Source organism: Hypanus sabinus, chromosome 2, assembly GCF_030144855.1.
Source record: "Hypanus sabinus isolate sHypSab1 chromosome 2, sHypSab1.hap1, whole genome shotgun sequence".
Lineage (NCBI taxonomy): Eukaryota > Metazoa > Chordata > Chondrichthyes > Myliobatiformes > Dasyatidae > Hypanus > Hypanus sabinus.
The window spans coordinates 142,446,963-142,470,904 of record NC_082707.1 but is presented as its reverse complement, the minus strand read 5'-3'; the positions used below and the strand labels follow the sequence as shown (position 1 = coordinate 142,470,904).

The window sequence follows — 23,942 nt, the reverse complement described above, 5'->3', positions numbered from 1 at the left end:
AAATTCAACATGATAGATGTAGAAAATGCTGAGAAAAACCAATAACAATCCAATGCATTACAGAATCCTGCAGCAGTTTAGCTAATCTGATTACTTATGCAAGCAAAATCAAGTGACAAACATCATTCACCAAAATCTTGCTTTAAAATACAAACCCATAAAAGAAACCATATCTTACTATAAATGCAAAGCTGCTCCAGTTTTAATGTCTGTCCCACAAATTATATTACAACTGATCTGTTACTACAGATAGGACAATCCATAATAGCTATTTGGATATAATAATACAACATAAGCAAGAACAACTTCCAATAGATATAGTCATTCGAATCACACATAACATACAGAAATCGAGAAGTGAAAAATGCCAAAAATATGCTGAAATAAAAGAAGAAATTGGAAGACTATGGAAAATCAACAGGGTATATGTTGTCCCAGTAGTAATATCTGGTTTTACCACTTGAGCTGAGAAAAAAATTAAAATATAAGAATAATAATAAGAATTAATAATGATAATAACTTTAGGGGCTTTTCATACAGGTGACACAGATTTTTAGGAGACACACAATTTAGTTATCATTGTCTATATACCTTATTGCCAGATGGTATTGCAATAGATTGTGAGAATAATCAACAACAACTGAATATGTTTTATCTTTTGACCGAACATCCCAAATATTTTCAAAGTGATCAATTTTAAGTTTAAGCTCTCCTCGTGTGATACTGACTACATGCATCACCTTTCTTATAACAATTTCTGCACTGTAGAATTTTATTTAATTTTGGTTACTATTCTCATGGTCAGTTAATGCTGTAAATAATTATCCCAGAGTTGTTACAAAGTTGTGAACTAGGAATAGTTACAACTTCGGAATATAGTTTCAAAAATAGTTTAGACTTTTGACTATCTAGCTTCAAATGTGTCTGAAGATTTGAAAACAATGTGTTTCAAAGGTACATTTAATATCAGAGAAATGTATACAATATACATCCTGAAATTCTTTTTCTTCAGGTATGTACAGGATTGGGTCTGAGATTGCCAAATGAAAAACTGAAGGGTCAAACAGAAACACTTGTTACTATCTTACCAATAATGCTGCACGGTGTATATTTATTCCTAATATTAATATTAATATTAGTATTAATACTAAATCCCAGTCAAAGAAGGAAAGTCTGTGGCTGATAATTTAGAGCTATTTTTGGATGCAATAATGAATTATATAGATCTCATCTTTTTCCTAGTTATGTTTAATTTAATTCAAATTATTCAGCATTTAAATTAGAAGCAGGCTATACCTTCATTATATTGTTGAAATATTGCATCTAAAAATATGGCAATGGAATTAGTTCTGGGGAAGGGACTAAAAAAAATGAGCGGCAGGATGAGTAAACCCACAGCCAACAGTGGAATAAATTATGTAAATTGATACATTTGTTATTCAGCAATCTACCCTCACACTTGTAGTATAAATACCAACATACTGTGAGTTCAATACATTAGTATTTAAGTTGCATAATAGGTGTACTTGTAGCATCTGCCGGAAACTGAGAAAACACAGAGTGCAAATGTTTTATAATTCAAAGAAAATGTCAGATAAAACAGTATTTTAAAACTCATGCAAGTTGACTGCTGCTGAATCATTAATTGAAAATAATAATCATATTTCTGATGTAACATAATGGAAAGATTGTATATCAATTTGATGCTTAACCTAAATATTCTCTCCAACTTTATGTACATAGCTTCGCATTACACTTGCTTAACCCTCTCACTTTCCAAAGCACTTTAAAACTGACTCAACATATGTCTTTTCACCCTGTGTAATGTTCCCTGATAGCTAAGTGTGAACCAATTGGTGTAGAAATTTAAGCCAATCAAAGTGCAAATTGCTGTTTAACAGTGCAAGAAAAAATAGTAAAGGATAGAAATGTGTTTCTATAATATGTATATATTAGGTATATATTTTGCCATGTTTTACAAGTCCTTTTGAAACATTACAGAAAAATAACTGTGCAAATAAAATGTCACTTTGTTTTGTATGTTTGTAGCAGAAGACACCATCTGAGTCTTTCATTGGAAGAGAAAAACGTTCCAACTCACAGCCATACATTGGCCGTCCTATTAAACTGGATAAGATTTACCTTTCCAAGGTTAAAGTGCCTCACACATTTGTAATTCATTCCTACACTCGTCCCACTGTTTGTCAGTACTGCAAGAAGCTTTTGAAAGGACTTTTTAGACAGGGAGTACAGTGTAAAGGTGAGTACTGCAATTAGTATGCATATACTATTGCCTTAAACAGTGAAAGCTACAGTTCCTCTGGAAGCATTATTTGGATTAAATTATGTTCTGAGTTTAAATTTTCTCAGTGATGTTTTGGCTCAATAAATCAAGTCGTACAAAACTTACTCAGTGAAGATCAACAAAATCTCTATTGCATATATTTTATGTTACATGTTAATGTTATTTAAAATTCTCCTGCATGAACAAGTTTTCGACATTTTCTATTTGATATTAAAACTTGCAACTCTTATTTTTTAGAGCTCATTTACATTATCACTAATGTAGTTCTTTGCCACTTTCGATCAATTTAAATTGTGGTATGATTTCAGATATTAATGAATATCCAAGAGGTATTTGCCTTATTTGGGAAGATCTGCCGATGTTGGAAATCCAAGCAACACACACAAAATGTTGGAGAAACTCAGCAGGCCAGGCAGCATCTATGGAAAAGAGTACAGTTGATGTTTCGGACCGAGACCCTTCTTCGGGACTCACTGCGAAGATTCTGCCAGAGATGCCTAACATGAAGAACTCTAAATCTTCCCTTTGACGGGAGTGCAGTGAAACCCTCTCTCACTGCTCCCCCTCTGATCTCTGCTGAGTCCTGATGAACGGTCTTAACCCAAATCATCGACTGTACTCTTTTCTATAAAAGCTGCCTGGCCGCAGTGTTCCTCAAGCATTTTGTGTGTGTTGCCTAACTTTAATTTGGTTTTCACAGAACCAGCTACTTCAGAAAGTAACACACACAAATGCTGGATGAACTCAGCAAGTCAGACAGCATCTATGGAAATAAATAAACAGCATCATTTCCATAGAAGCTACCTAACCTGCTGAGTTTCCCCAGCTTTTTGTGTACATTGCTTTGGATTTCCAGCATCTGCAGACTTTCTCGTGTTTACTACTTCAGAAAGTGGTATTAAAAAGCTGGCCTTTAGGAAAAGGCAGATGCTCCAAATTATCCATGACTTGTTTGATTTTTTTTTCCCTAAAATTCACCCAGTTTGAATATCTGGAAGTACACCATGGGAATTTTCACCTGTTTGAAGTGGTTAATCCAAAACTAAACCAAGAGTTGAAAAGTGCACTAATATTGCTAACTTGTAGAATTCCATTCCTTAGAAGTGTATTTTGATGTTTTGAGAGCCTAATGCAAACTCTACTTTCTCACACCATTAAAAAGACTTGGAATTTTTTAAACCAGGCTTCACACTGCACTGACGTCAAGCTCTCCATTGTGCCAAGCTCAAGTGCTTCGATATGACTTCCCAAATGGGTCTCATCACTTCTATTTAATGCACTGAAGTTAGATCAGAACTGTTGCCTTATTTGAAGCAATACATACTTAAAATTCTTCTTTGTTGAGTGGAAGGTGGACGTATAACTGTAGGCACACTCTGTGCTCTCAGCTGCAGAGAACAAAAGTTCAAAAATATTCATAAATGCCAAATACTGCTGTGATAAGAAGTTCTATCGTGTAAAACTGAAGACAAATGGAACAAAAAGGAATCATGTCGCTGAGCTGTTGAGCCATGAAACAAAGAATTCTATATCATAATGTTAATTTGAGATGAGGCTCTCGGAGGCAGTGTTGAACCAATTTCTTTTTACGATTATCTCTGTTGACAATAAATTATGATATCATACGTATAAGCTAACTCACGTTTCCCAGAGAACCAGCAGAAGTAATTGGCAGCAAATTTGCTTTGAAACTGAGGCTTGACATGGGAAAAAACAGCTTGCTCCTATCTTAACTGTTGTCCTGCGTACTTGGTGAAAATAGTCAAGGATTTCATAATGTTCAAAGAATAACATAATAACCTTCCTAATTTAGTGAAGATCACAAGGGGGACTGATAAACAAAATTACTGCAGTGATCTAGTCCCAGCTATCTTTAATTGTCCAATCATACATTTGTTATGAGATTAGGAATGGGAATATTTTCTGATGATTGCACAACACTGAATTCCATTCAGCATTCCTCTGATAATAAAGAGGAATGCCTATATGCACCAAGATAACTAAAGCATCTAGCCTTGAGACAACGAATGATAGGTAACATTGATTTGTCACACAACTCAAAAAATTCAGTGGCATTGTAATTGGCAAATTCCAAAGGCACCAACATGCAGAAATGTAACATGCATAAACATACATTAGATGCAGGTCTGAGGTAGTGGACTGCCTCAACTACTGACTCCTCTAAAATCTCCAAACCACTTTCAAAATATAAATCAACTCACTTGCCTGTGTGGATACATCTGAAATAGTCCTCTAGAAAATCACTGCCATTGAAGAGCAATCAATCTAAATGACTGGCACCTCATTTGCCAGCATAAATATTGAAATAGTAGTCTGCTATTATTGGACTGAATGTTATCGTTGAGGTATAAGAAAGTGATCAAGGCTTTTACTCCAGTAATTCTGAAATGTGTGACTTCTACTAGCTAAAATGTCAGGTGAAATACAGGGTAAACCATACTGAGTTAATATAGCTAAAAATAGCAAAATTTAGGTTTGGTTAAGCAGAATTGGTGAGAAAGTTCAATTTCATCAGCTGATGCCCTTGGACATTCCTTTAACCATAGAACACTACAGCACAGTACAGGCCCTTCAGCCCTCCATGTTGTGCCGACCCAAATAATCCTTAAAAAATACTAAGTCCACACTACCCCATAACCCTCCATTTTTCTTTCATCCATGTGCCTGTCCAAGAGGCTCTTAAATACCCCTAATGTTTTAGCCTCCACCACCATCCCTGGCAAGTCATTCCAGGTACTCACAACCCTCTGTGTAAAAAAACTTACCCCGATGTCTCCCCTAAACTTCCCTCCCTTAACTTTGTACATATGCCCTCTGGTGTTTGCTATTGGTTTTCTGGGAAACAGGTACTGACTATCCACCCTATCTATGCCTCTCATAATTTTGTAGACCTCTATCAAGTCCCCACTCATTCTTCTACGCTCCAAAGAGAAAAGTCCCGGCTCTGCTAAACTTGCTTCATATGACTTGTTCTCCAAACCAGGCAACATCCTGGTAAATTGCCTCTGCACCCTCTCCCTAGCTTCCACATCCTTCCTATAATGAAGTGACCAGAGTTGACACAATACTCTTAAGTGCGGTCTCACCAGAGATTTGTCGAGTTGCAACATGACCTCTCTACTCTTAAACTCAATCCCCCTGTTAATGAAGCCTAACATCCCATAGGCCTTCTTAATTACTCTATCAGTCTGTGCAGTGACCTTGAGGGATGTATGGATCTGAACCCCAAGGTCCCTTTGTTTCTTAAAGTATGAATAGCATCAACTGTCAAAATGAATAAATTAGAAATGACATCTAAAATTTCATTTGTTAACATAGGCTTAGATTTTATAGGAGATTTCTCTCAATCCTCTGACTTGGAGCACACTAACAAAATGTGTGGATATCAGACCATGTTTGGAGTAGAATTTCCAGCCAAATTAACTTTGAATTGGTTGGATATTATATGTACAAAAATCTTAGGAGCAAATTTATTGAAAATAGGATGAATTATTAAATGTATTGCAAAGCTGTGTTCACCACTTTTAGACAAACTTCCTTATAAATATGCTTTGGTATAACCTAAATGTCTAGCTAGTAATCATAATATTAAAATTACAATAGCAATCATGCTTTTTGAACATTTTAACATGGAGTAAAGTACATTTTTAAATATGTGGCAATGTATCATCCAACAAAGTAGGTTGTGGACTGAAGGGCTTGTATTGTGCTGTGCTGTTCTAAAATGAGAAGCAGTTACATAAGAACACAATCAGCTTGAGGCTTCCTTCCAAGTCACAAATCATTGGACATGTGTCAATACATTCAACTTTGCTAAATCAGAGTTCCAAAGGTTCCAATGCAAGCACTTTGAGAAAATGTAGTAGTTCATGCTAAAAAACTTATGGAAGTACCTAAAGTATAAATGAGCCAGGCAAAAATATACTACTTCCAATGATGCCAATATGCTGTTTCAGAGGGACTTTAGCACAACAAAACACTGCTTTCATGAATTTTTATATTTCATTTACTTGCTCTAAAAGTATGTTTTATTGAAACTTTTTTTTCATGTTGTTTTAACTTGTTCTCGCTGTAATTGAAGAAACATCTTGCCTCTTCTGCCTCAAATGTCAGGGAATGCTTGGTTAGTTCCTGCCGAAGAACATGTATCTCTCTAGGAAAATGGCTGCTTACAGTTTTGTCCCTCTTAAACCTCTGATTGCATGTTGACGAAAGACTAATACCTGATTCTGTGTTTCCTGAGCAAGCTCATTCTGCATCAAGATACCATTGAGCACTACTTCACGATGTTTACTCGGCTCTGTGCCGAACTATTGGACTCTCTTCGCAGACTTAGTTCAGAAATGCTATTTGCTTTTGCTGTTTGCATGACATTTTTTCATTGCACATAGGGTGTTTGATGGTCTTTTTACGGATTATTTTACTTTCCTATGTTTTTTTAAAGGCATGATATAAACGTTTTTTGGGTGTCTTTGTTTCGTGGCTGCCTGTTAGGAAACAAATCTCAAGGTTGTACAATGTATATGTACTTTGATAAAACATGTGCTTTGAACTTTAAACGTTGAGATGGCAGGCCACAGTCTACTTCAATTATCACATTGACTTACAAAAATCTGATTGAGTTGAATTGCATATCCATATCTTTGCAGAATTCCGTTTGTAAGAACCGTTAATACAAAATATGCAACATTCTATTCAAATACTCTGAGGTAAATATTTTATTTATCTTCTGCATTAGATTGCAAGTTCAACTGTCATAAGCGTTGTGCCCCTAAAGTGCCAAATAATTGCCTTGGTGAAGTGGCTGTCAATGGTGGTAAGTTGGAATGCCCATTTCCATATCTCAAAATGTCAGTTTTATAAGGAACTTTGAAAACATCGTTTGTTGGTGATCAAGAATAATTTTTGCTACAATACCATTCTTGAATATTCTATAAAATATATACATTACGTGATTATGTGTGAAATCTATTCATATCAGCATATAACCACATATGGTGCATTCATAGTCTGTGCATTCCCAAGCATTTTTCTCTGTAATTAGAACTAATTCAAACATCCCAGATGGAATTTTTGATTGAGTTGTGTGTTTTGTTTATTTAATAGATTTGCTTAGCCCTGGTGCAGAGGCAGATGTGGTGATGGAAGAAGGAAGTGATGACAATGACAGTGAAAGAAACAGTGCAATTATTGATGATATGGAAGAGTCCATGTCACACGACTCTGAAATGTTAATCACAGTGACCCACGGTGACAGTGCTGACATGCACGACCATGAACATGATGATGCAAACCGTGCAATAAGGTTAGTCTAGACTCATTGCAGCTGATATGAGGGGATTCCTGTTAAATAGGTACACTTAATTTGACTGTGTTTTGTTAAATGTTTTTCCTGCGTGGCATCTAATAGAATACTAAAGCTGCCAGGTGTGTTCCGTAACACAATGGTTCTGACAATGCTGGCTCAAGGAAAAGATTCGCAGAAGAAAGAGAATCTCTTTTTTTTAGATAACTGGTTCCGAATCACCTCATAGCAATGACTGCTTGCACTTATGAGCATCTTGAAGTGCTCCAGGCCACATCACAGGAAGAGAACTCATGGGAATAACAAAAAAGAAAGACGTTTTAAGAAAGTTTTTGAAAACTGGGATAAAGTTATCATAGGAGAAGTGTTTCAAGAGGAATCCAGAAATTAAGATTAAAAGTTTCTGAATGTTTTATGTTCAGATGTGATGGGGCCGTGTACATCATTAGTATAGCAGAAAAAATAACCTGAAATTGTAGATGCGACAGAGAAAAACATGTATTGTCAAATTATTTTCAGTAATGGTATCACCTTATCAAGGTAGGGATAAATTACAATGATGAACATTCTGAACTTAGTAACTTATGAAGGCTAATTAATTTAGGGTTGTGAAATCAAGTGTGAAGGACTAAAAGCGAATTTTGAAAATCTAACAAACTGCAGATGCTGGAGCTCTCAAGTAAAAACAGAAATACACATCATGTTAGGCCACTTCAGTGGTAAGAGAAACAGAGCTAATGATTCAGTTTGAAGACTCTTTGTCAGAAATGGAAAAGAAACAAAAGAAAATTATCTCCAGAATTTAACAAGTTTAAATTTATGCATAGTAAATTGCTGGAAGAAGCTGAGAAAGGGGAAAGGAATTCCCACACAAGGAAACACCCATTGAGGAGTCCATGTCTTCTCTGCATCTACCCAAAGACTTCATATTCTGCAACACGTAAAACCTCAGGTGAAGTGCTCAGAAGACAAGTTCTTGTACTTTTTTCCATGAGTTGTCACAATTTTGGAGAGAGCATATATTGATCAATAGTTTAGGGAGGAGAGGATCGCACGTGGGTGCAGAGAAAGGGATAATTGAAGGATGAGGAGCTGATTATGGGCCAGTAGAGTGATGAGAAGAAAATTAGGGGTGGGGAGGGGGGAGGGATGGAGGAAGTTTCTGGGATTTATTTCACAAGGTTATGGGTATGGAGCGGGAGATGCTGCAATAATTGAAAATGAAGAGTTATAGAAGCATCTCATCAAGAGAGAGTTTTGTCTTGCATCTCCAACAGGGGTCCATGTAGCCTCTGTCCTGTAATTCGTGCAAAAATCGGCCTCAATCCTTCACATAAGAGTTTCTTCAAAGCCCAAAAAGTTTTTAGAATTTTGAAAGGTGAGAGAGTTGTGGAGAAGTAACACCAGTTGTGCGTTACAGTGGTGCTAAGATCACTGTGGGTAACCAGACCACAGATCCATTAATGTGGGCATTCACGGTATGTAGTTATGATAGAATCCTTTCACATGTTGCATAAAAACATACTGCTATGTTAGAGAATTTCCAAGCCATTGCTCCTTATATAATTATTTCACAGAAAATTTCAGATAAACAACCTTCTCCTTCAACTAGATGTATTGTAGGCCAAATGACACATTTTATCATGTTCACAGCTGAAGATTACACACCTTCAGCATATGCTGGGATCTGTGATATTCCTACATCCACTAAATCAAAAGGGTTTTCAACACATTTTTAAACACTTTATACATTAATTTTAAATCATGGCAGATATAAAAAATTTTATCTATTCAATAGAGCTTTAATGGATTTGTAAAAGTCATAATTAAAAAACTATTGATAAATTATTGATAAATGGCAGATATTGAAAATCATATTAGGAGAGAATGAAGAAATTAGCACATGAAATTTGTGACAAATTGGTCAATTTTTGCAAATAAAGATAAACTGACTAACCTTTGTTGGAGTCAATACTGAAGTTAATGTTTTGATACATTATATAAAATTACTACATATGGAACACAATATGTATTCTGCGTTAGTTTTAAATGTCTAATGTATTTGTCTATACAGACTGAAGAAATGGAAATGTTCTTTGTTATTTTGCTTCATGTGAGAGGCATAGAATTTTCTGTTTCAAAGGCTTTGCTTTAATCTAACATGGTTAATTAACCATGTTCAAGGAAGTTGTTTTTCTTTCTGCCTATAAACAAGATTTCCCACATTTGGTACAACAAAGATATATATGATTTTTAAAAAAATCTTGAGCTGAATATTGTTGCTAAAGTACTCGATTGGTTTCCACACACAATTAATGGCAGCTGACACATTGAGGCCCCTGCCAACATCGAAAGTTTGAAGTGGCTATTTCAAAGTCAAAATCATAGTTTTTTAAGATTTTCTTTATTCTTTTTTACCAAGCAGAGCACTTCTGTTTTCCAGACTGATAAACAGGGCACAGCTTGACTCTACTCTTGTCAGACACAAGTGTAAAACTGCTCCTTCCTTTGCAATCTGTTCTTGCCTAGTGTAGAAGGTTGGGAGGATGTATTTTTAAGTGTAATGTGGACAAGGCCTGCTAATTACTTTGGGAAGTTTGTCATTGTATTGTATCTCAGAGCCCACAATTTGCCTCATAGAACCCCTCACTCTTTATCAGAATGAGATTGGTCTTGCATTTCAGTTACTTACAGTAACCATGGAGCTTTGTTGCGCTGTATAATGAGAAGAAATCTTCCTAAAGCAGCAAAATGCAACATAATGTGAGATTATTTAGCAAATGAAGTTTTATGTAATCTGCCCCAAGTTCTTCTCAGTTTATAACAGTTCTTAAATAAAGAAAAAGATAATTTGCTTGGCCATTGGTTGGTGAACTACTCTATCTAATCTAATAGGCCATTATATTAGACATTTTTCTGCTCACCAGGTTTGGTTTGATTATAGGAAACAGCCAACCACGGATGTTTTCAATTGGCATTCCTTTGTTTATTGCTGGTTTTTCTTGAAGAGTCCCTAATTGCTTTCAGCATGGCTAAGAGACAGAGAAGCTTTTAATGTACAACAGCACAAAAATTAATAATATCACACTGATTGCAGCAGTGAGTTTATACAAGCTCTTTGACAAAGTCAGCAGTCTTTTGGGATACCTTCATACCAAGTTGTGTGTGGTAGTAGCTGAACTAGAGGAGTGGGGTTTCAAGCAACCCTCAAGTTACCAATGAACAGAAGACCCAGATTTTTATTATCGCAGAACACTGTGTATTTTTTCAATGACATTCCTCTGCCTAGTGAAGTAGGCATTCACCAGTGGTCATTTCCTCTGAACATGTAGATGGCAATAGACATTACATTAGCTTTAGAACTCCTAACATATCTGCAACAATCTGTATAGAAGTTTGGCTGTGGCTGGTAGCAATGTCTCACACATATCTCAGCTTTGTTCCTGATAATGATCTTTTACGAGGGAGTTTTTCACATCCCAGATTTTCTCAAGTTACAGAAAGCATCTGATTTTATTTTAATTTGCATTATCCAAGCCTTTATGCTTACTTTTTGAAAATTGATCCCTGAACTAAACAGCAGCAATCACTTTAAATCAATTTTAAATTAAAAGTTTCAACTACATTTTAATAATGTACAGGAACACTTTGGGATTGAAATGGCATGACTTAAACATTTTACCTGAAACCAGATGTGAAGTGATTCTAATGTAAAAAGCTTGGGATTTGAATCTAGTCAAGCTGTCTTTAAATGTTCTCCTGCACAACCCAGGAAGATTTTTGGTGAACTGATATATAGTGGTCATGCTTTTCTTGATTTGATTTTACTAATTAACTGCTGTAAATTGAGGTGAATGCATTGAGCTTATTACGTGATATAAAGCAAACACCAGGGAAAGCAACAATTTGTCATGTACCTTGCTAATGGAAATTATGTCAAAATTCACAACTTACTAATTTTTTTTGGATTAAAATCTTTTAGTTTTAAATATGACAAAGTTGATGGCAAATAGAGTTTCAAAGTTAGAGTGCTATTGAAATATATGCTTAAAAGTCCGGCTCTGATGGCATTGCAGAATTATTTATATATTGAGTTTACGTACCACATATTTCATTGTACAGTTTTATTTTGGAAAGTAACATGGCTTCCAGCTATTATCATTTTAACAAAATGGAACTCAAAGTACTATTTATTTTTGTTTAGATAGAGTATATTCTGGTTAATTGGGACATATTGGGACCGATAAATTATGGCCCAATTAAGTAACTGCCCCAATTAGCTGAAGTTTCATCAAAATAGTTGAAAAGGGATAAAAAAAAAGACAAACTACTGTTTAACTAAGTATGAAATTAGGTGTTTTAAGGAAATACAGAGTAAATTATAATTCTACCAATGCTACTACAGTACTACAAAACCGTGTATTATGTTCTAATAGTTATTAATGGAGGAATTTATGCAGTGTACAATGCTGTGTATGGGATAACCTCTTTGGGGGCTTGTCGTGTCCGTTCTGGGGCAGCTTAATCACCTTTGGTCCCCACCAGACACTCAGTTCTCACCTGTGGCTCCAAGTAGCTGTTTGTACTGTGGTGTGTACAGTGGCCACACCCCAGTACACTGTTTTGACAGGTGAGGGTAGCCAGTGGACCTCATACCCCTGTGAAATAGGGACATGCCTGTCCTAGCATGTGAAGTCAGTTTTGGCAGACTGGGTAGATGAGATCAACAGTGAGATCTAGTAGTTAAGAAAGTGGTTCTGTAATGCTTCGTGGAGAGCAGGAGGACATGATAAGGCACAGAAGTCATGGTTATCCACTGACCCCAGTTTGTGACTGCTGCTCGTACTGCCGCATCCACACTTTCGAGGTCAAGAGAGTGGAACTGTCTCGGTGGAATAGCTTTTCCACTTTAACAGGTTTCACCGTCATTGTTGGACATGACTGACAACAAACATGCTGCCGTGTACTTTTGATTGACTGTAAATGAATAAATTTAGCGCAGACTCCTAATGAACTGCCTTCATACAATGTTTTTGATGATTGGCTCCTCTGAATCTTCATTTTCATTGTAACATTCAAGATGATTGTCTGTACTTCCAAATTCTTCATAGATCTTAACTTGCTGAAGTAGTGAAATTATTTTATTTTCAACCCATGCTCCCCCCCAGCCATCTCCGGCAACTCCAAGCCTGAATGCTTAAAACTGCAGTGGGCAAAACAATGTTAGTTCGTCTTACTGCTTATTTCTCACCAACTATCAGTGACAAAAATCACTGCTTTTTGAACACAAACACACATCTGATGCTATTTAAAAACTGTTAGCTCTAAGCAGTCTAGTATCTGCCGCCACACAAGTTCACGTGACTGACACTAGTTAGAAATTGTCCAGCAGCAGTCTCCTGTCCCAATTAAGCAGCATAGTGTCCCAAATAAATGAACGGAATCCCAGATATTATTTTGATTATATTTTATTCTTTAAAAATTGTCCCAAATAACTGTCTGTTCCAATTAACTAGAATCCACTAAATATCTATTTTAGTTGCAAGAAAAATATGTCACAGATTGATTTGCAATCGGCCCTCGTTATCCACGGGGGATTGGTTCTGGGACCCCCTGTGGATACCAAACAACACGGATGCTCACGTCCCTTATATAAAATGGCATAGTATTTGCATATAACCTACGCACATCCTCCCGCATACTTTAAATCATCTCTAGATTACTTATAATACATAATACAATGTAAATGCTATGTAAATAGTTGTTACACTGTATTGTTTAGGGAATAGTAACAAGAAAAAAAGGCTGTACATGTTCAGTACAGACGCAACCAAGGTAGTTATTCTGGGAATGCGGATGCTGCCTTGGCATCAACTGATCCTGATTCTCCCGTGATTTTTAAGTTCTTGAGGCTGTAGCGCTTTACATAGTTAGCCAGCCATCCCTTACTAGCCTTCCTGTCGCTCACAACACAAGTAGCGAACGAATGAGACACAAGGCCAACAATGCTCAACTTCCAGGTTTTCCCGATCCACAGTTGGTTGAATCCACACATGCGGAACCTGCGGCTAAGGAGGGCCGACTGTACTTTTCTCCCTAACAATATATTCTATGATATTAACCTTCTTTAATTCAATAATAAATATTAATATCTTTGCAAAGGCAACATAGAATTTCCATTATTCTTATTCTATTGTGAATTTCCTGCAAGGTTTGTCACGCTGACAATTCGGACCTAACAACCATAATTACAGTTCCTTGCTTTTTATCAGACGCTGTCAATTTAGTGGAAGGATAAGTAAAGTACTGATACGTGGTTTCTCTGCAAGCTTTCTGTAAGCATACTGTCTCTTCAATTAAACTGGGAAGGCTGTATAACAGGAATGATTTAATTGAAGAAATGTTCTTGACTACATCAATGAGGCAAAATTAAAAACATATTTCTACATTTAAAGCATGTAGAGTCCTAGAGTAATACAGCATTGAAACTGGTCCCTCAGCCCAGCTCATCCATGCTAGTCATGATAACCACCAAGCTGGTCCTATTTGTCTGCATTTGGTTGCTATCCCTCTAAATCTCTCCTGTCCATGTATTTATCAAAATGGCTCATAAATGTCGTCATTTTACCTCCCTCAGCCCCTTCCTCTGGCAGCTCATTCCATACAAGCACTATCTTCTACATGAAGAAGTTGCCCTTCAAGACATTTTTAAATCTGTCATCTCTCATCTTGAACCTGTATCTTCTAGTTTTTAGTTCATTTTCCCTGGGGAAATAAAAACTGTGTTCATTCACTCTATCTATTCCCCTCATGAGTTTATTCACCTCTCTAAGAGCACCACATTGATTTATATAGCTCATATAAGATCACCCTGAAAAATGACATACAGAAAGTAACAATGATTTGCTCTTAGTGATCATAGATATAATAGCATCTAAGATATGTTTGTGTTTGTTGTTGAAACTGCAGCACACTTGTTGGTTCCAAACAGTGTGCCTAATTTTTACCACTGGACAGGCAGTCCCCAACCATGGCAAAAATCTGCAATTTTATTGCCAGATTCTTGATTGATTAGGGCATGAAAAGAAATAGTGGGAGGGGGGGGGAGAAGGTGAGGGGAGGAGAGAGATTCAGGCTGAGAGGAAAAATGGATCAGCCATGATGAAATGGCAGAGCAGTCTTGATGGGCCAAATGGCCTAACTCTGCTCCCATACCTTATAGTCTTGTGGTCTTATGATAGCAAGATGACTGGATACCTGGAAATGGTATAGTGGAATCAGTTTGGGGTTGGATGAGTCGTGGTAATGAAGAAAGGACAGATACTCAATGAGGAAATGCATAAATTGAAACAAAATAATAAGAAAAAGTTAAAGTTATAAGAAGAATAAATTAAACTTGAGTACAAAATTAGTGAAAGATCCAGGAATCTGTTGGATCTTAATATATGAGAAAATAAATCGATAAATGGCTTATAAGAAATTTGTTCTGTTTAGCATTCACAGCATATCAATGAGAAAGATGCCACCATTGGAAACTCACTTAGAATATATTATCCTTTACTCATTAATTGTAGTGGAAAAATAGAATCAAGTAATGACTGTGGAATGTTGAAAAGAAAATTAATTAATTGGTAGATTTTTCTCCTACCATATCAGATCAGGGTTATCCCGCAATCTTTTAAAAATATAGAAACACAAAAATTGTTTATACACCCTGTTCTTGGAAGAAAACTGAAAATTGAAAAGAACTAAATCAAGTTTGGTGACAGGAAGATGCAGTAGTGCAGAAGGAAAAGAACAGAAAAGAGAAATTAAATGGTCATAGAGTCATACTGTACAGAAACAGGCCCTTCGCCCTAACTGGTCTATGCTAACTAAGATTCTGATCTAATCTAGTACCATTTGCTTGCATTTGGCACACATCCCTCTAAACTTTTCTTATCCATATACCTTTCAAATGTTGCTGATATAGCTGCCTCTTGCATCTTGTCCATATACTGACCACTCTCTTTGAAAAAATTCTCCCTCAATTTCCTGTTGATCTCTCCTCACTCGCTTTAAACCTATGCCCTTTATTTTTTGATTCCCCAACACTGGGGAAAAGACCGTGCCTATTCACCGTAATCTACGTCCCTCATAATTTTATACATCTCCTTATTCTCCTGTGCTCCAATAATAAAGTCACAACCTGTTCAACATCTCCCCATAACTCAGTCCTTCAAGTTCCGCCAGTACCCTCGTAAATCTTTTGTGTAGTCTTTCCAGCTTAATGTTGTCTTTCCTTCAGCAGGGTGACCAAAACTGAACACAATATTCTAAATGCATTCTCACCAATGTATGTGTACATCCCAACTTCTATACACAGTTCCCTGAATGATGAAGGCCAGCATGTCAAAAGCCTTCTTCAATAAATTATCAACCTGGGATGTTGCTTAGAAGGAACCAAATACTGTACTCATATGTCCCTCTGGTGTACAACACGCCCCAGGCCCTATCATTGACTTGAATGTCCTACCCCGATCTATTTTCCCAAAATGCAACACCTCACACTCATTCTGAATTAAACTCCATTTGGCATTCCTCAGCCCACTTACTAGCTGATGAAAATTCCTTTTTTGAAATTCTGATAAGCATCTTCACTCTCAATGGCACCACCTATTTTAGTGTTTTACGCTAACTTACGGAGCAAGCGTTACACATTCTTATTCAAATCATTGATGTAGATTCCAGTAGTAATGGTTCGAGCGTCAACCCCTGCGGAACACCAGTAGTCACGGGACTGCAGTCCAAAAAACAACCTTCCATTATCATCCTGTGGTTGCTACATTGTGTATGCAGTGCCCTAATGCAGGGTTTCAACCCACAGGATTGACAATTCCTTTCCCCCACAATCATCACTCCGGCAGATAGTTTGTTGGCCCTGTATAAAGCTTGCTTAATTTGCGGAATTCACTGGAAGAGGTGAAATACATAAATCATATTAACCATACACTTTTGAATCCACTATGAAAATGCATAGATTATTTTTATTTTCAATTTGGAACAAACAACACATAACTGACCATGAGAAATGCACTGAGGTTCATGATTAAGGGCAACAACTGTTGTTGATTGCCCTTGTTAATGTTCATATGTCAAACTAAGTGAACCAGGGATTTGAAGTCCCTTCCATTGAAAAGGTGATCAGATGGGTTAGCTGGTATCTGAGGTGTGAAACATTTTACCAACAGCATTACCATTCATTATTATCACCTTAATTATGTGTGATGGTAATTTTTCAACTGATAATTCTATGCTCTTGTATAGTATTGGCAGATCCAAATTCCTGCATAGCATGATCAGAGATCCTTCTTTTAGTTCACGATTATATGATGGCACACGAGGTTGTGGCAGACAGTCTAAAAATTAAACTTGACAAATTCTGCAGGTGCTGGAAATCCAAAGCAACACATACGACATGCTGGAGGAATTCAGCAAGTCAGGCAGCATCTATGGAAATGAATAAACAGTCAACGCTTCAGGCCAAGACCCTCCCTCGGGACTTGAAAGAACGAGCGAAGACACTATAGAATAAAAAGGAGGGGTGAAGGGAAGGAGACCAGCTAGGAGGTGATAGATGAAGCTGGATGGGTAGGAAAGATAAAGGGCTGGAGAAGAAGGAATCTGTTGGGAAGGAGAATGGACCATAGGAGAAAGGGGGAGTGGACCCAGGAGGAGGTGTGAAGAGGTAAGAGGCCAGAGTGGGGAATAGAGGAAGAGGGGGTAGGAAAGGAAATATTTTTACTGGATGGAGAAATTGATATTCATGCCATCAGGTTGGAGGCTACCCAGGCAGAATATAAGGTGTTGCTCCTCTACCTCCTCTCATTGGAGCACAAGAGGAGGACGTGGACCTTCATGTTGGAACAGGATTGGGAATCAAAGTTAAAATATTGCAAGGGAAATTCCACTTGTGATGGATGGAGCAGAGGTGCTCGGCAAAGCAGACACCAACTTACACCATTGTAGACGAGGCCGCATCGGGAACAACAGACACGATAGATGACTCCAGCAGATTCACAGGTGAAGTGTTGCCTCACCTGGAAGGAATGTTTGGGGCCCTGAATGGTGGTTAAAAAGTTAAACAGGAAAGTGAACAGTAATATCTGTTACATTCAAATAGTATATTATACAGGTTGTCTGAAAAACATCGTACTTTGTGGCCCGAGCTGCATCTTATTTTTTTGATGCAAAAATTGCTCTTTTATGCAACCGTTGGTAATTCAAATAGTGTTGAGTAACATGTGGAAAAAAACTCTTGGCATCAGATTGTGAAGTGATGTAACAATTTGGCCAAAATTTTTCATCTGTTCATTCTGTTAAGTATTCATGTTTATTTCCCCATTTCCAAATTAGGGCAGATTGAAGCAAACTCTTTTGCAGATAGATTCCTGTCAAATGCACTGGCATACTGGTTTTCCAACTGTAATCATTTAAAATTTTCCCATATATAGAATGCTTCAATGCAGGTTCTAGTATCTCACGCATTTACTGGTAGTGTTTCGTGTTCAGCTATCACTGAAGTACCAGCTCCCATTAGTTTATTGGTGTGTCTAGGTTTCTGCAACATTCATTCTGATGTTTCAGTGGCTGCTTTCTGAGCCATTCCATTCCATCCATCCATCCCAGACAATGAGTTTCTAACCTTCAGAAGTTTATTTTCAGTGCAGTTCAGACCCCTGGCCAATGTTGTATGTTGGAGTCTGCACGTTGACCTAGTTTAAAAGGAGTTTAAAAGCATAGTATGCCCTTTCCCCCCACACTAACCACACTGAAGCAATGCCTAACAATGTCAAGACCATAAGATCATAGGAGCAGAATTAGGCTATTTGGCCCATTGAGTCTGCTCCTCAGTCAAGGCCATGTCAGTCATCTTTTATCTTAAAACTTTAGCCAAAAGTAAATGAGCAAGGGAAGTTCCCCGCCCCTATGCCCCCATTTCACCAGAAGCAACAAAAGAATATTATCTGTTGCTCATTTCAATTAGTCTGTGTAATGGTGCAAATATGTAAGGCATTTCTTTGGTATCTCACAAAGCTTAGTTCTTTCTCTTGCTTATATTCATCTAAATATTTCAAATCGGAATTGGTGTCCCACAAGAACTCAGAGCACAAATTTTCCATTTCATTTGGTCATTTCGATAGACCAAAGGTACTTGGGTCCGTTTCAGTGAATAATTGGTACTTCAAAGATAGCTCTGATGAAATTTTCCTCAATTTTCAGTGGATAAAATTTAAATCAGGCCACCTTTATATTGCGATGGGTATCATAAGGTTCAGAAAAAAAACAACAATAATGCACTTCACTGTGCTAAAATTTAACGGCTAAACATAACTTACATATAGAATTTCTGTCTTCTAGTTTGTTTCATGACTAAACAATGTGTGGGACACACTCTCCATTCTATGAAACTCTGCAGTGACCTACTTATTGGGCCACACAATGATGAATTTAATATTGAATATAAACCTGATTTCAGTACAATAAACTCAAAAGTAACTGTCTGAAATTTACCTCAAAAATAGATCTGGAAAAAAAATCTCATCAATTTTCAGTGGTGACAATTGAAATTAAGCCTCATTTGGGCTGTAGAAGATTTCACTTCTCTATGCTAAATGTAACAACTCCAAAGTTATAGGTTTCAAGACTGTTTTTAATTCCAAACTATGTGCAGGAAACATGGACAATCTTTTATTATACACTCAGCTGCCACTTTATCAGCTAACTCTTGTACTTAATAAAGTGACCACTGAGTGTATACCTTTGGATTAATTACATCAACGTTACAAAATCATCCAGACATTGGAGAAGTAACAACGTAAAACTAATTTGACAAGTTCTAAATGCAATGCGACTAAGTTTCAATGAACACTTACAAAATTTAAAGCACTGCAATCTAAACTGAACATTCTTGAAGGAGAAACTCATTGAAACATGAGCTTTAACCAAGAAAGCCAATGTTTAGTCTCTTTGCAGAACCACATACTAGGCAGAGTTATATCTATGAACGACATTTAAACCAAGCCATGGAACGTTTTCCTTTCCAGGGAAATACTTGGATGATCTGTCAGAAAGAGCATTAAGGGAGAAGTAGAAATATTCATAATACAATAAAATATTGAGGGCACTAGGGGTGATCTCAGGCATCAGAAAATGTTTTTGTCTCATTCCAGGTTACATACACTTGCTAGGTTAAACCACAAAAGCCAGCATCGGAACTTAAATGTCAAAGTAAAATTATTATCAATTAATGTATATGTAAACTTGTAATACCTTGAGATTCATTTTCTTACAGAAATTTACAAGATATTATAGAAATAAATACAATAGAATTTATGAAAAACTCTACATAAAACAAAAACTGACAAACAAGTAAGGTACAAAAGAAAGTTGTGCAAATAATAAAAAAAGTAAATAAGTACTAATACTGGGAACATGAGTTGTAGCGTCCTTGAAAGTGAGTTTATAGGTTGTGGAGTCAGATCAGCATTGAGGTGAGTGAAGTTATCCATGCCAGTTCAGGAGCCTGATGGTTGTGGGTTATAACTGTTCCTGAACCCGGTGGTGTGGGACCTAAGGGTTCTGTACATCTGGCCCAATGGTGGTAGTTAAGAAGAGGTCATGGTCTGGATGGTGATGATCCTTGATGAAGGATGCTGCGTCATGATGAGATGCACCAGAAAGAGCAGCAGAAATTATTACTGAGCCAACAGGGAACTCATTGGTTATGTCTTTGGTTAAAATTGCACCCATGTTTATAAAACTATTAATTGAGTAGTGCTATAATAAAGTAAACAATTTTTATAAACAAGCAAAGTTCAGAGGAAGTTCAGTTTGAATTAATTTAAGAAATATATGACATCACCTTGAAAAAATGTATTTCAAAATTATTTTGTTTTTCTTCTCTCTTCTTAAGCCCTTCCACAAGTAATAACATTCCTTTAATGAGAGTGGTACAATCTATTAAACACACAAAGAGGAGTAGCAGCACTGTACTGAAGGAGGGCTGGATGGTTCACTTCACCAGCAAGGACAACCTGGTAAGAAGGTTATTGATGTAGACCAGCCAGATATTTGACATTTCATCTGTACGCCTTTGTGAACGTGCAAATGGATGGCAAGTCTAGTGTTACTGCAAACTGACATCCCTCTCTCTCTCTCTCCCTCCCTCCCTCCCTCTCCCTCTCTCCCTATCTCTATCTCTCTCCTATAATACTGCTCGTGTTTAGGGCAGCAAAGTAGGACGTCCATCTCTAGCGGTGTTCAGGGTTCCTTTACCATATCAGTAGTTTGGTTTTCGCTCCTGTCAATCATGCAATTACAGTACCGGACGGAATGCCATTTCACACAGATGTAAAAGGATTCCCCATTGCTGTTTGCATAACAATTTTGTATTACTAGTCAGGGTTGTTAGCCTAAACCTGGAGGACCAGTGGACCACTCTTAGTCTGGCTTCTACCCTTTGACCTGGTTGGCATAGGTGATCCTACCATGAGCCAAAATACAAAACCATGATTCAGGGCAACATAGCTCTCTGAGGCAATGAGACACACAAGCCTCCATACCACGACAAGGTTAGGGTCCTCCTGGTGGAAGCTGATCGCTATTTACTGTTTGTGTTTCTGGAAAGTATTCAGCTTGAGAAAAGAAATATATACTTCCATGTGGAAGGTAATCCTGAGTCATTTGGGTTTTCCACTGTGCGGACTGCAATTCCTTTAATCCTGAAAGTAATTCCACTGTCGGAGTTCTTTTGACAGGGCTACATACTGTCTCTGAGCTTCTGATCTGATTTGGTGGGGAAGGAATTCTTCACCCTGTCAAATATTAAAGTCAACTGGGTTCTCCTGGAACCAGACCAGAGACTGGAAACAATAGTCTGGAATCAATCTGTGTTCTTAGTTTTGGGATTGTTTGACGCCCATTTAACTAACAAGCAAAGTATGAATGGAAAAGCAGATTTAGTGATGGGATTGCTACAAGAAGTAGCAGAATCCAGTACTTATTCAGGGACTGTGTACCAAAGAAAGACCAGGAATTGTGTTTGCAAATAGCTTTTAAAGCAACATGGTGAATGGTCAGGTTGGGGCCTGCTGGAGATGTCACAGGCTTATTAATAAGCGAGTTCAGTGAATGTGGATTTTCAGAACTTGTTGACAAATTTATTCCCCCTGCTTTTCACTTCACACAAACAACATCCAGCCATGGAGACAAGAGACTGAAGCTGCTGAAATCTTGAGAAAATTAAACTGCTGGAAGAAATCAGTGGGTCAAGCAACACCTGTGGAGGCAAAGGGATGCATAACATTTCGGGTCAAGACTGCATCAGGACCAGTCCTAATACAGGGATTAGGCCCAAAATTTCAACTGTTCCTTTGTTTCCACAGATGCTGCATAACCTGCTGAGTCCTACCAGCAGTTTCTTTGTTTCACCATCCAGCTATTAACTGTCCTGTTATTTTCAAAAATATTGTTAAACCTGCACGTTATTTAATCATTAACTTATAGTAATTGTTTAGCAATATCATAATTAATACAATACCAATCAATTTCTCTGATCCAGGACATAAGTGACTTGTGCCAGTCTCTCATATCTTCAGATAGTTAGCAAACTTTCAAAATGCCATAGTTCAGTTTTTTTTTCCATTCTCCTTTCTGATTTGTTTTTCCTGTCACGTTTTTCTCTTCCTCCGACTTTTTCACGTTTTCAATTCTGCCATGGGATTCAGACAATGCAGCTAGGGAAACATTTATTGTCCATTCCCATAACTGTGTGTTTACTAGCTCCTAAGCAGAGTCCATCTCCATAGTTCACTGAAGTCAATGGTATGGTTGGAGTTCATCAATGCTTCTGTAATCCATTGCATCCACTATACAGGGGAATGGACTATACAGCTTCACCAGAGCCCTGTTAGCTGGCCTTACCTGTTTCCACCTCTCATGACGGGGACATAAAGTTGGACTTGGAAAGGCAAAACCCAAATAAGAATGCCTTACAATGCTGGGTCCCAAATCACACATGGGTCAGATTTTCCCTGAAGGATACTATTGAACTAAAGGGGTTTCTATAATTCAGGATTATTTTGGTGACTGAATTTACATTCTCCTGCTTCTTAAATGGACCTGAACTCCTATCTCTTGATCCAAAGTTCAGTTTAGCAACTAAGCTATTTCCTGTACTGGGTTTAGCACTTTGCCCCTACCTGTATTGTTCTGCCTTTCATTCCTCAATCCTTAAATCCCTTTGGTTATTTACTTTATATTCATCCTGTTGTTCATTCATGTATAATGCAAAAATAATCATACTCATAGCAAGCTACTGTGCAAAATATGTTAAGCTACAAGATGAAGGGAAGTCTGCAGCAGATCTGATATATCAGATACAATTCAGTTCCAAGATTGAATGATTATTCTGTGCATTGTATGTTGAAATGCTTGTTGAATTGTTTTAAATTTCTTAAGTTCCCAGTTGTTGATCATCATTTTGTCAGTGTATCCATTATATTATGGCTTTTCTCTTTCTACAATTTCAAGCAAATGGTTAAGTTGCAAAGTGTAAATGTCTTCCATAGATACTGTAATGTAAATGAGTTGAATGCTTTTCTCTGCAAGTTTACCCAGTTCAAATGCGTCTCTTGCCACAGGCAGTGTATTTAATACATTCACCCAAAATGCAATCGATGTTTTTAAGCAGCAACAGAAAAACATTGTGGACTTTAAAGAAAAAACATTAAAACTTGATACAACTGTCGGAGACAGTGCATCTGCTATTCATTAGTCAGCAAGAAATTGGAGTATAAACTTCTGATCATCAGAAAGATGCAGACACAGAGTGTGAGAGAGTTCCCTATTTTCATTGCATCAAAATCATTACAGTTCAAGTACATGGAAGGGAATTGGATCTCTGCCTCTTGTGCAGTTAATAGCAATGATTTGTTTTCAGATTTGACAGAATTTCCTTCAACTTCTGTGGGAATAACCACACCAGCGATCAAATTCACCAGCACCATTCCCCTTTGATGTTAGAGATGATGTCACAGTCTAATCAGTTTTTATCTTGCAGTTAATATTTCAAACATATATATTTAAGTTTTTCACTTATGTGACTGTAGGAAAAGCCAGCAAATTTGTTTGAGTTTTATCACAGTTCCTGCTTTTGAAGGATTGGGAACTAATAAGTCTGAATATTTTCAATATAAATGACATTGTCTCTGTTATTTTTTCCTTCTGTATTTTTGATTTGCAAAGCTGATCAAAAAGTACATATGAGTA

At 37.1% G+C, this 23,942-nt stretch overlaps 1 protein-coding gene across 2 annotated transcripts in view; it reads left to right on the top strand.

Annotated features, from left to right (window-relative positions):
• prkd1 (protein kinase D1) overlaps window positions 1–23,942 on the top strand; it is a 351,830-nt gene that overhangs the window by 267,624 nt on the left and 60,264 nt on the right. For both annotated transcript variants that reach the window (XM_059956078.1, XM_059956087.1), the window contains exons 5-8: window positions 2,050–2,260; window positions 7,065–7,142; window positions 7,433–7,631; window positions 20,587–20,710. In XM_059956078.1, the coding sequence (XP_059812061.1) occupies window positions 2,050–2,260; window positions 7,065–7,142; window positions 7,433–7,631; window positions 20,587–20,710 (612 nt within the window). The remainder of the gene's footprint in view (window positions 1–2,049; window positions 2,261–7,064; window positions 7,143–7,432; window positions 7,632–20,586; window positions 20,711–23,942) is intronic.